Consider the following 15822-nt stretch of genomic DNA (forward strand, 5'->3'; position numbering starts at 1 on the left):
GATCTGTAGAACACATTATATTCTCAACTATATGAAGAGATATCATCTCAGTATAATATTCAATTCACTATAAGGCTAAATTTCTCAACACTCCCTCTTTAGCAAAAAGGGAACTGAAGCAATCATAATACAAGACTTGAACACGACTTTAAGTGTGGTCTATTACAGATTTAAGTTATGGTGTCAAGCAAGATCCGGCTTGAAGAACCATAACAATTGATTTTCATGGTGTCTAGCAAAATTTAGCCCGAAGATCCATGATGAGTTGATTATCATGGTGTCCGGTAAAATCTGGCCCAAAGAACCATGATAAGTTGGTTATCAAGGTGTTCGGCAAAATCCGGCTCGAAGAACCATGATAACACTTGCTCTAACACATTTTGGTGTTAGCAGATAGATCAACTATTGATAAAGTCGTCACCTTACAATAGTGACCTCACACATATGAAAGATCGTCACCTTTCGTAACACAATTGCAAAAATTTAATCTTTCTGTGACAACAACTTAATGAAGTCTGTTATGATACATTCGTTATCATGACTTTCAGCACTCTGGGACAACAACTTAATGAAGTCTTTCATGATAATAGGTCTACCATTTATAAGATTGTCATTTTACAATGATTACCTTCTGTTTATATATGTTAATGAAAGATTGTCACCTTCATTCCATATCATATGTGAGATAGTAACCACCATGAACCAAGTCAAAGGATGGTACAATGACTTTCACCTCAATTCTCCCTCACAGAGAAGAATGCATTACAAGGAATTTCACTTATAACTTCTCCTCATAGAGAAGATGTCATTTACAAAAGATTGCACCTCAAAATTCTCCCTCTGAACAATGATCCCTCAACCTTCAGGTGATAGGTTATTACTGTTGGAGTTGAGGAAAGCCAACTCCGAAGACGCCAAGATCACCTGCATGCGAACCTGTCAAAGAGAAGCCAAAGAAGGGGAGGAGCATGGAGCACGGGCAAAAACCCTAAACGGACATGAGAGCCAAAAATGCAAACACAATAAGAAATGTATTTACAATAAGAAATGGCTTCTCGATATTGTATAATACAATGAGGAGAGCTCGAATATAAAGAGCTCATGGAGGCTTGTAGAACAAGCTGGAAGATAAGTGTGACAACTAGAAGGGAACAAACTCCCGTGTTGTCACAACATGCATTAAATACGAAATATTAAATAAATGCATGACCTAAGTAAACTTAAGCAATAGAATAAATAATTAAATATTAATTATTTACTCTAACACCCCCCCTTAAGTGCAACTTAGGGAAATGCCTTAAGCTCACAAAGCTAAGATGAATGCATAATGGGTCCCGGCAACGAGGCCATTTTAGGTACCCAAGTACAAAGCAAGAAAAATGAAACCTCTGTAAACGAGGAAAGAGAGAAAACCACATGGGAAAAACCCTCCCCTAAAAAGAGGTAAGAACCCAGTGAAGAGCTGAAGAAGTCTCCAACTAGGGAAAATGTCCCCTAAAACAGGAACAAGGAATGATCATGAAGAAGCAGCATCACTGAAGCATGAAGAAGTCGCAAATCTGTCAAACTGCTGATCTGAAGAAACCTCCATGGAAGAAGAAGGCACGAGCCGAGCATGTCTATATGGTAGATGATCCATCTCACCGAAATGCATAGGTAGCCAGCCACTGCAATCGCCTTGTATGTAGGATCAACCACTGAATACATAGTTCACACTATCGAACCATCGAACCACGGATGCATTAGAACACAGCATAATCCCCCCTTAATGCAGACGGGGTGTGATGACAGGCAACTGAGAAGGTGAGCCAAAATCTTCTGCAAACGAACCAAGAACGAGGAGAGAGGGAAAGAAGTACAGACACCGATAAAGACACGGTCTAACTGACTCTGCATGGGCTAATGTCGTGGAAGGGACACTCACTTGACAAAGGGAGAATGCCTAAAACAGCAAACAAAGATCCCCCCCATGGTGCTTTATGAAAATAGTGCAAGTACACCTGACTCAAAACAACGTTCATGACTCCCATAAATACAAAAGTGACAGGTTATCTCAGTGCGAAAATAAAAAAATGCTTCAAAAAGATAGCTACAATGATCAAAACTGAAAAAGAGCTGAACCAAAAGAAAGTACAGCCGAAAAGAAAGCAAACCATGCCAGGAAAACGATCCTCGGGCCTAAAACACTCAAAATATCCACCATAGAGCAAAAACGCCAAAATTATGATAGAAAGAGAAGGGGCCAAAAGTGAGGAAAAAAGATGACAGTTCTGAAAAGTACACAGAACCAGCTTTCCAGAAATATAAAGTTTTCCAAAAACAGACATGGGACGCAAAAGATATGGATGCCGGAGTCAAAAACAGGACTTCAAACTTCAACAGAAAAAACGAGCAATAAAAAAGCATCAAAACCTAAAAATACCTGCACCAAAATCTCCGTCTCGGAACCAGCTTTCCGGCGCTTCTTTCGGATCGGAAAAATACTTCCGTATGCAAGAGTTATGGCCAAAAAACCACAAGTAGGTCCAAAAGAGAACTTGAAGGAGAGTGCAAGCAAGGTTGATGACATAGGGATGACGTCATGCTGACGTCAGCAGATCCGTAGCTTAAAATTGACGGCCCGTCAGCCGTCGCAGCAAAAAAAGAGTGCCACGTGGCATAGCCACGTGGCAGCTGATGTGGCAGGGGTGACGTGGCGAGTCCACGTGGCAAGGTGCCACGTGGCGCCCATGCCACGTGTCACCCCCGCTGGTGCTGACTGTGCTGCAGAGTTGGCTGAGCGGAGGCCTGGCAGAGGTGGCCGCAGGGGCGGCGGAGCTGGGAGGAGCCGCCGGCGGAGGGCGGCGGACGAGCGGCGGCCGGGCAGCGGCAGAGCCGGGAGGAGCCGCCGGCGGAGGTGGCCGCAGGGTGGCGAGCTGCCGGTGGAGGTGGAGACAGGAAAGGTGCCGCCGGAGGAGGCGCTCAGGCGGAGCCGCCCGTGACTGAGGAGGTGCAAGCGGAGCGCGGGCGGCCGCCGGGTGGCGCGGTGGTGGCCGCTCGGCGGTGCGCTCTGCAAATTTATTTTTTTTAAATGCTGAATCGTCCGTACATCCGTACGGAAATGCCTCCAGCCAAAAAATTTTTGCCTCCTGGAGCTCTGTCTCCAAAATCGACAAGCTTTATATGAATCCTGACTGCAAACGGCCTTCCGGATCCAATGGTGATGTCCGTTTGGGCTGAAAGTGCTTCGAAAAATTGCTGATCCCCTGATTTGAAGAAAAAATGCACAAACAAACTAGAGTTTGTGACTCCAAATCACGGCTTCAAAATTTCTTCAACGAAGCAGCAGCAGGAAGGCTCTGATACCATGTTGGAGTTGAGGAAAGCCAACTCCGAAGACGCCAAGATCACCTGCATGCGAACCTGTCAAAGAGAAGCCAAAGAAGGGGAGGAGCATGGAGCACGGGCAAAAACCCTAAACGGACATGAGAGCCAAAAATGCAAACACAATAAGAAATGTATTTACAATAAGAAATGGCTTCTCGATATTGTATAATACAATGAGGAGAGCTCGAATATAAAGAGCTCATGGAGGCTTGTAGAACAAGCTGGAAGATAAGTGTGACAACTAGAAGGGAACAAACTCCCGTGTTGTCACAACATGCATTAAATACGAAATATTAAATAAATGCATGACCTAAGTAAACTTAAGCAATAGAATAAATAATTAAATATTAATTATTTACTCTAACAATTACTTCCTCGTGATGTACACATAAGTAGGCCCATCACAATCATGTAGTCCTACACATGTATGTTATACTTTGTCTAAGTATCAATCTTTTGAGCTTCTTGTATAAAGTGGTCTTTGATGAAGTATTGAACTCCCTCTTGATATGAAAGGATACTCATAATCTCAATCATCAAAGATATTCGCTTTTGAGCCTCACATTAACTAGTCAGATCATCAGATGACTAATAAATTCTAGATCATAACTTCTTTTGAGTTACTACCATAAGATTGAGTCTGTGCTATATTTGGTAAAGTACCTTCTTCTCCTGCAAGAACATTCTCAAACACAAGGGAAAAGATCAAGGCAAATAACTCTTATAGTATGTGTAGAAATACAAAGAATAAGTAAGTAAATATAATACTCAAAGATAACAAATACTTATCTACACATTAATGTTCTTGATATAAGAAAATGCCTCCAATGGGAATGAAACATTGTTAAGATGATTCTTCGCCCCCCCACAATGTAAAATTCCCACTCTTATTAGATCTCTTCAAATATGGCAACCTTCATTCTTTTTAATATATCTTAGAACCTTGGTCTAATTTCACTTTGAGAGGGACACGATAGGAACAACCAAAATCATTACCATGTAAATCCTTATGTTAGTTTCTGCCTTTTCTCCAAGAGTTCACAAGGTTAATATTTTGATTCTAAAAGCTTTATCCTCTTGCAATTTTATTTGTTGTAGTGGCAAATATGTTATAATTCTGACTCCACATGAAATGAAGCTTCTCAAACCACTTGAGGACTCACAACCTCAATCCTCGATAGAGTAGAAAACACCCAACTTCAATTATTTTATAATTTACATTGTAAGAAGCTCTCAACTTCAATATAAATAGGGACAATTATTGTAATCTCAATCACTCTAGACTTTGTCTTAATTACCACTTGAGATTGGACCTTATGGATCCAAAATGGGTGTTACTGATAATCATGGGAAAGTAATAATAGTTTCATATAGTTCACTCGTATACCCAATAGTTTTCATATGACTAATATCCGATCTCAACAGTGCATTCTCTTACAAGTAGTCATCTTGATAATCCACTATCAACTCTAATTCATTTTCAACTAATATCAAGGCCCTTAATTTTATCTTTCACATTCTTCTACAGATGCTTGGGAATACCCAAGATGTTGTTCTGTGGTGATATAGACTGTGTATGCATGGAGTTATTTAGTAATATTTACGCTCAACCACCATTACTTTGTAATGAAGTATGAGTTTTGTTTCAACGCATAGCAATCATAATCCCTTCAGGTAAAATATAGAAGCTTCCTATTCGAGAAAATATGTAAATCTCCAACAATCCATATAAAACAAAGTTTGACCTTTGAAGAAGTGTCAAACTCCCTCTGAATTCTCAATCTCCCTCTTTTTCCCACAAGAACTTTGGAGGAAAAGATCAAGCTATATAGCTCATATAGAAATAATAAAAATGTTAACATTAGTTAGGATTTTAACTCATACCTATAACATATTTATATTATCTTAATTCACACTATAATTCATATAAACTAAATGAAACATTATCCTTCATAATATATAAATGATTTCATACTTATTTGAATATAAGCTATATATGTATTATCCTACTGATAATGGAAGAACTTAAGCAATATGTCTCATAATAATAATAAGGAATGTAAACTAAATTATACACAACACATACTTACCTTATGGGTTTGGTAACAATTATCCTTAATAAACCTTAACATATCTTCCCTTGAGATGAATTTACTATGCACATTTATCTCCTCAACATGATCGTTGGCATTTCCCCATTTTTGACGAACTGTGCACGTCACCAAGATTCTTTATTCTATCAACAACATGGCTTCCCTTTTAACTTGGGTCCCGCAGTAGATTGGTTTTGGTGTTTGTTTTTTCCCTTTGATAAACTTCCTCGATGCACGAATTTGGTAACCTTGCTCGCACATGGATTTGTGTATGTCAATGTGGTAATGGTTATGTCAATTCCATTTGACAGGGGTGCTTGGTAGTTAATCACACATTCCTTCAACTTTGGTAATGTGTTCCTTTTAATCTCCTTACTTGTCAATGCTTTAACATCTTATTCTATTGAGCCATTTTAATGGTCTTGTGAACTTGACACCAAATCACTATTGGCCTTTCCTTTTGGCACGGTTTTCCAATATCCACGTCCAAGCGACAATAATGTATCTTCTCACAATAGTTTTGATCCCCTGTACTTTCTTCACGTGATTCTTGAAACGGGAATATATCTCTCTTTTGTTATTTAACTGCTGCTCCCTTACCATATTTTCTTCACCCAGAAACAATGGTTATCATATATGCTTTAATGTAATATTCAAGTGTGCTTGTTAGTTTGTCTTCTAATTACTGAAAGAATTCCCCAATATATATCACTTATGTTTGACGTTGTCCAAATATATCTTAGTCAGAATTAATATAAACTGTCAAAACTCGTGAAACTTTAATTATTCAACTCTTTCCTTTTTGTTTGTCGCTGAGGATTAGTAAGTCGACTAGATATTGTGATGTCCTTTGCAGTCTCTATATTTATATATAGGATGTCATCTCTTTTCCACTCCAAATATCTTATTCCTCAATGTGACAAATAATTTATCTTTGAGGCACCTCAACACTTGTCTCCTTTTTGTATAACTTTTCATATCTGATTTTCCAGTGTCGAGGTAAATTTCCATCTGTAGGTATTCACTCTTTTAATATGTGCCACTATACATATGCGATGTCTTTTACTGCCTCTGCCAATTCATTTGCTTGACTTTAAAACAATTTTTTTTTTTTTTTTTTATAAATCTTCTCTTCCCATATATGGAAACGATCATGTTGATTCTCCAGTCGCATCACACATATTCTTTATTGTCATGACCTCCAACTGTGCCTCCGTTTGGTATTGCTGAGTCTTACTTCCTTGCCATGGGTGCTCATTAACACACAACAACCAAGAAACTACTAATCGAGAAACTTCATATTCAAAGAGGTGTGAGCATGCTCAGATCATGCTGTGGACTATATTTCTCCAAATTTGTCTTTAATGAAGATTGTGCTGATTATGGCATCCCACCAATAAAACTTCTACAATCGCTTATGAAGATTGTGCTGATTATGGCATATCAGTATGATGAACACATTTTTTAATATAGTTTATTGTATTTCTTATTTAATTATATTGATGTTTAATATATACAATGTATGATTAATATTATAATATTTATTATTATTTTTGATAGATAAACGGTCAAAGCCTTAGTTAATTATTATTATTTATTGAAATTAACTATTATTACGTGTTACATTTGAGTAGACTTGAACACAAGACCTCCCAGATAGGAGGCTCACAAGTTACCATTGTGCTATAGGCTCTTGCCTTATTTATTAAGCTATAAATATTAATAATTAATTTTATCAAATTGATTGTAAGAATAATTGTCTAGAGTTTATTGTTATACTTTCATTTATTTATTGATTAATCTTATATTCTTTGTATTATTATCAACTTTATTCCAGGGAAGGGGTCATTAAATGAACATAGACCTATATGATATGGCTTATTAGTTATTTCAATCTGAATAAACAATCAGACATCTTTATCAATGGTGACATATCATAGATCAAATGATTTAATTTTGTATATTTCTTGCATTCCTAAGTTTGCATCTATATCTATATCTTCATCCCCCACCCCACACCAAAAAAAAAAAAAAAAAAAAAAAAAAAACTATTACACATTGGCGCACCCAATTCTCGCAGCCACATTTGTATTCGCACTTGAATCGGAAACTTAGCAAAAAACACAAGAACAAATGTAAAAACAAAAAAATGAAAAAAACAATTATAGAGACCTATCTTGTGCTTGAAACATCCCTCCATGGTGATGTAGAATCCATCTCTTCTTCTTCTCGCTCCTTCTCACCCTTCTTGCATTTGCAAAAATTCAATTTCTCTCCACTCCGCTTACTCTTTTCTCTCCTTTTTACCTAGCTGCTGGAAAACTTAGAAAACTAAATGTGAATAAAAAAAGAGGGAATGTTTTATAAACCTTGAGAGCATGGAGGGGGCCCACTTGTCATTAGGGCTCAACACTAGGCACGAGATGACAAAAAAGATGAAAATTTTCAAAATTATTTTTTCTCACATCCCAGGTCTAGAAATTTGAGACGTTCAAGGGATGTCTAGGCATGTCATGTCCCCTTTCTAGCGACACGATTCCTACAATAGATTTGCCTATCATCGACTCTCGTAGGCAAATGATTTTGGAGAGAGAGTCATCCCGTTGCCAGATGATTGCATTTTGCTCTCGGAGAGTATAATTAATCCTACATCCAGTAAGTGGGGTCTACATGTTATAATGTTGAATTGAGATTGCACTTTTAATTTTATAAAGTTATTTAATAATAAAGTGCATTATAATAAGATATTATAAAAGACGTTTCTAGAAACTTCCAGTGACTTCTCAAAAAAAGTGAATAAATAGAGGACAGGAGGCACCCATTTGAACAAGGGGTTTTGTGGATTCGATTTCTATTTTCAGTTGGAACAATTTGTAGTCATTTGGTCTGCAAATTCTCAAATTATCTTTGGGAACGAAAACTCCCATTGATAAGCAATTTTGAGGGTGTGGAATATCACTTGAATTATTGCAAATTGGAGGTGACGTTACAGTCATTTCATCAGGGCAGAAATCTGGGGCCTAAAGGCCAGTTCTAAGGGTTCAGTTCAGTGGAGACTGTTAACAGCAAAGAATTGTTTGAAGGAGGAAACCGGGGCTTATAAAGAATTTCTTCATACCAAAATCGTAGCAGCAGAGACACTTAAAAAATTTCTTGCTGGAGCTCATATTAGCGCCGATTTTTCCATTAAAGTTGTGGCGCCTCATCCCTGAAAGTCAAGCCGTAGGTATTAAGAGGAATCAAGAATTGAGAAGTGGCCCAAATTATTTAACTTTCTCACAGAGCAAGTCGTGGGTCTGTTCATGGACTTCAATCTTCAGAATCGTCATTGGAAGAGGGCAGGAAGTATATTATAATCCCTCTTAATCGTTCCAAATTACATGCGACTCAAAGTTCTATCCTTCTCAAACGCCAGGCGGACTTAGTAACACCAGTTTGGGCAAGGTTGCGAATTAATTAAAAAATCGCAAGCCTGGAGATTAAATAAGAATTCGTGAAAACAGGGCTGGAGTGATATACAGTTCGGACTGCATCAATTTCGGGAGTCGGGTTAAAGTTTCAAGAGCAAGAAGAGGTCGTGAAGCAGCTTGGATCAATCCATCTTCCACCACAGGGAATTCTAGATTGTGAACAGTCCGAAATCTGCATTACAGGAGGTCTGGAAGTATAATCGATACCATCGTAGCTGACTATATTGCATGCGACTCAGTGCCTTAAATCTCTTTACGTCAGGAGGATTCAGATTGGACACTATTAAAAAGGGTGTCAATTATATTATAAATCGCACCATTTGGTAGACGGGCAAATTTAATAGTATATGTTTGACTCTGTGGCATCAGCTATATATTCAGAGTGTAGAGGGCAGATTAAGGGAAAGACTTGAATCAATCACCATTCCGGAAATCTCATGCAAACAGCAAACAATGGGAGCAGCAATACCAGGTTCTTGATGTTACTTGGCTGTCCATGTATAAATTCTGTTATTCATTTTAAATTGGATGAAGACTTGTTATTACCATTAAATTTGTAATAGATCTGTCCTTAAATAAATCTTCTTGAATACTGTTGGCACTACCATTGTCCATTGCATTTGTTACAGTCAGCTCATTTGGTGAATTATTTGAGACATTACACTTTTAACCATTTAACAGTTGCATGCTTAGTTTTGACAAATTTCAGAGTGCAAGACAAGAGTTTACGAATTGTCTCAGTTTAGCATTGGTTCTTATTGACCTTTATAGTAAGGGTCATTTCAAGGCATCCGTGGGGTGTCTTAGTGTCTTCGCGGATTTTCCAATGAATCGGCAGCAGTGGGGGTTTGGCAGGGGATGTCCCCGACTCAACCCCATCCTAGAAATACAGGGTTTGGGTCGCATCTCCATGGAACACTATTCAGAAGAGTCATATAAGACAAATGCGTTCTGAGACAAAGATCAGATCAGACAATAACAAATAAGACAAAAAGTCCTAAGGCAGTGATAAAGAAAGAGATTAAAGCCAGTGATTAGTAAGTTCGAATGACTATGAAAGGGCAAATAGGGAGCGATTAATTTAATGATAGGAAGAGAGAAAGTTTAAGAACAACCTTTGAATAAGGAGCATATTAATATATAATATTATCATCAACAATTCTTTATGAAAAGACAACTACTCATAATGAGAGGGTAGAAAATTGTTAAGATTGTTTATGGGCAACAATTTAACTCAAAGGATTCACTTGACAAACGGACTTGTCTATTCATAAGATTGTTTTTATTCCAAGGGATGTCCCTTCAATTCAAGGCATAAGATATAAATGTATAGTGAAGTTGGTGAGAAGATGTGAGAGAGGTGTATGGATTCATGGAATACAAATGAAGATATATTATAAGAGACGTGTGTGGAGAATCAATTGATGGATCATGCTGTCACAAGGAGACTAGAAGAAAAGTTGAATAGAGATATATGAAGAAGATGTAAAGACTAAATAAAGAATGTTGAACTGAATAAAATTCAGATTTAGAGAAGTCCATAAAGAGACTTAGTAAAGACCTTTGAAGCAGATTATGAGAGCTTATGTGCAGATGTATTAAAAGAATTACAAGCAGATATAATGCGCATTTAAGAGAAGAATTTATGGCAGATATAAAAAGAAAGTTCATGCAGAAATTGAAGAGGGTTTTATGGCAGATCCATAAAGTACAAGTAGATTTGAGGAAGAACATATGCAGATTTGTGGATTATTTATGGCAGATTTATAAAGAAGAGTTTATGGAAATTTGTGAAGCATTTATGAAGAGGATTTTATGCAGATTTAAAAGAAGATATGTATAATTAGATTTTGTGAAGGCATAAAAAGAGTTTGTCATTCATTAAAGAGTTATGCTCAATTATAAAGGTTGTCATCTCTATTAGGTTGGTGCCTACAAATTGAGAGAATTGGTGTATGTAAAGTTTGTAAAAGAGAATTTATATAAGTTATAATTTGTGGTGGTTTTCTCCCATAAGGGTTGCTACGTAAATCTTGTATTTTCCTTGTGTTACAGAATTGTTGCATCTTGTGATTTTGTTACTATGTGAGTGATATGCTCACAGTATTGAGTTTGAAGTGGTAAAGGTTGTTATACAAATTCACCCCACACAACCTGCCTCCCCACCCTGCCCTTAGTATACCTGTGTGCTCATCACTCTGAACTTAAAACTGCAAACAATTTTAAATATATGAAAAATGTGTATTAATTAAAATTTGATATGCTAAATATATGTTTTTTAAATGTTTATGTCGTAAATTTTTTAGTCCTCTGCACCATTCTGCACCTGCGCTCATAGTTCTGGCAACATAGTATTGTGTAGGCATTTTAGAAAGAAGTCAAAATGTAAGAAAACCGTTTAGAGATAAGAACTGGTTTAGTCTTAAGATTGTCATCAGCAAGTGAAGTGTAGAACACCTCCCATAACAGCTCTAAAATAACAAAAAAATTAGATGATAAATATCTTTATTTGTTCAAGGATTGGGAATGGATTGCAAGGGATCTAAAATCATAAGGTGGCCAGAAATGGTAAGGATAAAATTTATTGTTGGTTGTTTTCTAAATGATTCTTTATTGATCTCAAATTTGTCTTTTACATCCATAAACAATTACCATTTTATTATTTTCCTTTCATCACTCATCACTTATGTTACTCTTGTTTTGAGATATAATTTTTTTAAAATTATCACCAAACTAATTACACTATTCTAATGCTCTGACCACATTTACCAATGCAGTTATGCAGAATCAATTGGAGCGAAGCATTTTGTCACTTCAGCAAAATTAAATACAGGAATTGAGCAAGTGTTCCTTGACATTGCTACTAGTAAGTTATATTGCTTTTGGTAGTTATATGAATATTTGTATGTTCATTCCATTTCAAAGATACATGCAATTGAATATATTTGATATGAACTTATGATGAATCATTGCTTCAGCCTTAGATTAGGTATTTTGAACAAAAATGATACAGTTTAACTAATCTCTGGCAAAGCTTATTGTTTTTTATGATAACTCTCAATAAAGAGGTCAGCCATAATATCTTGAAAAATATCAGTGGGCCTTGGTCTTCACAAGTTTCCCTCACAAAACTTGATTCCAATATTGACAATAAAGGAACCTGGTATTTTTTGTTTGAGTGAACTAACAAAAGGATTCAAAAACTCTAGAGATGCCAAAAATGAGGTTTCAGTTTTTAACTTGACTAGGGGGCATGCCAAATAAGAGATGGGTTCTTTACTTAAAATTATAGCTTTCAAGAAATCATGGATTTGATTTTTGATTTGTATTGTCTTCCTCCATATGGGTAGAAAAGTAAAATGCCAAACTATGGTTTTTCTCCGAACAAATAGCTACATCTTTATTCAATATTGTTGTGCCAAAAAATGGGGGAATATGGGGATGACTCAGATGTTCTGGTTGAAATGTATAAAAAGCATGATATGATGATGGATATGTCTGAAGCTTAGCCCATAGTAGGGGTATTGTGAATGTAAGGCATGAATAAATATCACATCTTTCTATTAAAGTAATTATGGTTGTATCGTATTTAATAACAATGGTTATTTATGTAATATTAGAAACTTCTCCTGTTTTTTATTCTAGTTCACATACAACTGTTTCTCTTTTAGAAAATATCCTTTGCAATTTCTCTATTTAAGCAGCTCTAATCTCCTTTGGTAAATATTGAAATAAAGTCTTATGGTATCAAAGCCAAGAAACATTTTCTGACAATGTTTTTTAATGAATTTTGTGCTCTCTTGGAAATTACTTTTCAGATTTTTTACTTTGATTTAAAGAAATAAAAACCAAAGTCTGTGTCTGCAAATTTGAAGAGTTTTTGTCCGCAGGATTGTGGGTTGTTTCTGTTTGTTCGCATGGATGTGAAATTCACGGCTTCACAAAAACGTGTCCGTGTAAACATAATACTTCTCAACCAAATCACTAATTACAGATATAGCAATGCAAAACAAGATGAACAAGATATAAGCTAACACCATAAGACTCAAGATTTTTGTTCTCGAAGAAAATCCTATTAAGAAAGAAAACCTTGGTGGGGATGATACCACAAGATCATGTACTAATATGAAAATGTCCCTGCTAGGAGAGCTGATCCTGTTAGGAGTTGATACAAAGCATTTAGTACACCAGTCCCTATTAAAGGACAAGTCCTTGTTAAAGGACAAAACCCCTGTTAAAAGGTTCACAACCATATTAGGGGTTGTTGAGAACAAAAGGCTCACTACCTGAGCACACTGATTGAAGGGTGAAGGCTAAAGCCATCTTCAAGAGGACTCACTGTCCAAAAAGAGAAAGGTTAAATCCATCTTTGATGAACTGACTAATGATGACTCAATTGCCTTTACAGTTCCATTGAAGAGCACAAGGAATAATTATATATTCCACTCATACCCCTATTAAAGCATTTGACCAAACCTTTAGCTTTGCTTTGATCCAATGTTCATATATGACCACACTTATTCCATATATTACAACTGATGCAGTGGAAGGCAGGAGAATCCCCAAAGGAGATGTCCTAGCCCCCAACAAATAACCACACAGTGGAAACACAACAGCAAGAAGCAATAATGGAAGATTTGTTACCAAATCACAACTCTTTATTCATAGATATAACTGATTACATGCAATATGCCTGTCTGGAAGGCCTTCTGGGTTAGGGCCAAATACAAGCAGCAATTACAAATTTAGTTTTGCAAGATCCAACGAGATCCAACTTACAAACCCAATCCCAGCTAGTCCAAATACACAATTGGATAAGAACACCAAGAAGAATCCACACTTGTACCCTCAAGTCCACCAAGAAATCCTTTGGTTTCTAAGCCGCAGCCCTAGCTCTTCAAACTTTGCATCTACCCTTCATTCCCTTCCCAAGCTGGACTATCATTCCCTCAAAAAAAAATGAATCCCTAAGGGCCCGTTTGTTTGCTGGAATTTGATTGGAATAGGAATTTATTTTCAATTCTCTGTTTGGTGCGTCAAAGTAGAATTGAGAATAAGAATTTATTTTTAATTCTCTGTTTGGTGCGTCAAATTGGAATTGAGAATTAGAATTCGTATTTGCAATTTGACCCCAAAATGAGCACGTGTCCATTCCAAAAAATACTTGTTATTGGAATAGCTAGTCCTATTCTTATTTTAACTTTTTCTTATTTGATAAATTTTGAAATCCGCTGCACTCTATTTGTCCTAAATTCAGACGATTTACCCAATGGGCAGTGAGTTAAAGCCTCCATTTCTGTTGCAAAGTTTAAGTTTTAATTTGAGACCTTCTACAATTAAGAATAACTTTTTTTTGCTGTCTGCAGATTTGATGGCATCTTTTCACTTGGGAAATACTTGGTATCCAACAGACTACCCAGCATGGCATGGGAGGCTTGTACCAAAGCTCAGAAATCTGGAAACCCTTTCATTAATTGTGAGATAGAAGACGTCCAATTTTTTGCTTTCAACGGCTTTGATATTGTCCATAACTTCAACTGTAGAAGATTAATATAGTAGCCGAATTGAAATCACTGCCATTTCAAAATGAGATGAACTCAAAATGAATCCTATTCAGAAGAAAATCCCTTTTCTAATCCACAATGGGAAACCCATATGGGAGTCTTTCATAATTGTTCAATACATTGACGAGGCTTGGGATTCAATGCAGTTTTTGCCTTCCATGCAATATGACCGTGCCCTTGCTTGCTTCTGGGCAAATTGCACTACCTTACAATTTTTGTATATGGTTGTAGTTTTATGATGCGGGATCTCGTATAATGAGGTTTAAGGATGATTCTCAAGAGCAACCAAGAATGACCTGTTGGAATGCTTTCAACTGTTCTTGGATATTGCATTCATACTTCTAAATCTCTCATTTTCAACGGTCTGAAAATCGATTTGCTCTGCTTCAGCGTCGATATGCCATTTTTCTTGTTCTGGTTTCATCACATTTGCCCCTTCCAAATCAGATGATTATATAGGTTTTGTAGAACCAAACGAAGTGTAGAATAAGAAATCCTATTCCTATTCCTATCTCTATTCCTATACCTTTTGTCGATGCTTTTTTTCAGTTCCTATTCTTCATTTCTATTCCTAACCCTATTCCTCATTCCTATTCTTAGTTTCCTGTTCTTGCAACCGAACGGGCCCTAAAAGACTTTGCAAGACCCCCTATTTATACTTGCCAAAACGGCTTATAGAACATTCTAGAACATTACAAAACCAAAAGGCTGATCCAAAGATGGTCTGCACACATCCCAAGACAAGATCTAATCATAAACGTCATGATTGAAATAAATCCCGCAAGTTGGCAAGCACCAAAAATGCAAAAAACACGTCCAAAATTATTGGCACTCGGCAATTGTTGCAACTCGGCAATAACTATAACTCGGCAACAACTGGCAGAATGAATAGAAATGAGCAAGATAATGTATCAACCCATGATGCTCCTGCATCAGACACCCCAGGTTTGAAAATATGTTCTAGAAGTTGGAAGAACATCTTCTAGGATTCAACACATAAATTCCAAACCGGTTCTTCACATACACGTCCTCCAAGTTTTCAACTTGCACACTCTTTCCTTTGTTTTTCTTCTTCTTCTTCACATCCATCTTAGGTGTGCTATAGGTCTGCTTTCCACATTGATCTCAAACCTTCTCAAGATCTGCCAACTCAACTTGGCTGCCAATACTAAACTTCCTCCTACCGAGCTCTTCATTCTGCAAAGGAATCAGGAAAAACTTCCTGCCACCTTTCTCAACAATAAACACATTCTTGACACAATCATGCATAGCCCTGCAATCATACTGCCAAGGTCTACCAAGTAACACATGACAATTGTTCATATCCAC

At 36.8% G+C, this 15822-nt stretch overlaps 1 protein-coding gene across 2 annotated transcripts in view; it reads left to right on the forward strand.

Annotated features, from left to right (window-relative positions):
• LOC149549601 (uncharacterized) overlaps window positions 1–15822 on the forward strand; it is a 77315-nt gene that overhangs the window by 42674 nt on the left and 18819 nt on the right. For both annotated transcript variants that reach the window (XM_089792921.1, XM_089792923.1), the window contains exon 5: window positions 11707–11795. In XM_089792921.1, coding sequence (XP_089649047.1) covers window positions 11707–11795 — 89 coding nt within the window. The remainder of the gene's footprint in view (window positions 1–11706; window positions 11796–15822) is intronic.

Source organism: Cupressus sempervirens, chromosome 7 (assembly GCF_028749045.1).
Source record: "Cupressus sempervirens isolate cs-2001-9-10 chromosome 7, ASM2874904v1, whole genome shotgun sequence".
In the NCBI taxonomy this organism is placed as follows: Eukaryota; Viridiplantae; Streptophyta; class Pinopsida; order Cupressales; family Cupressaceae; genus Cupressus; species Cupressus sempervirens.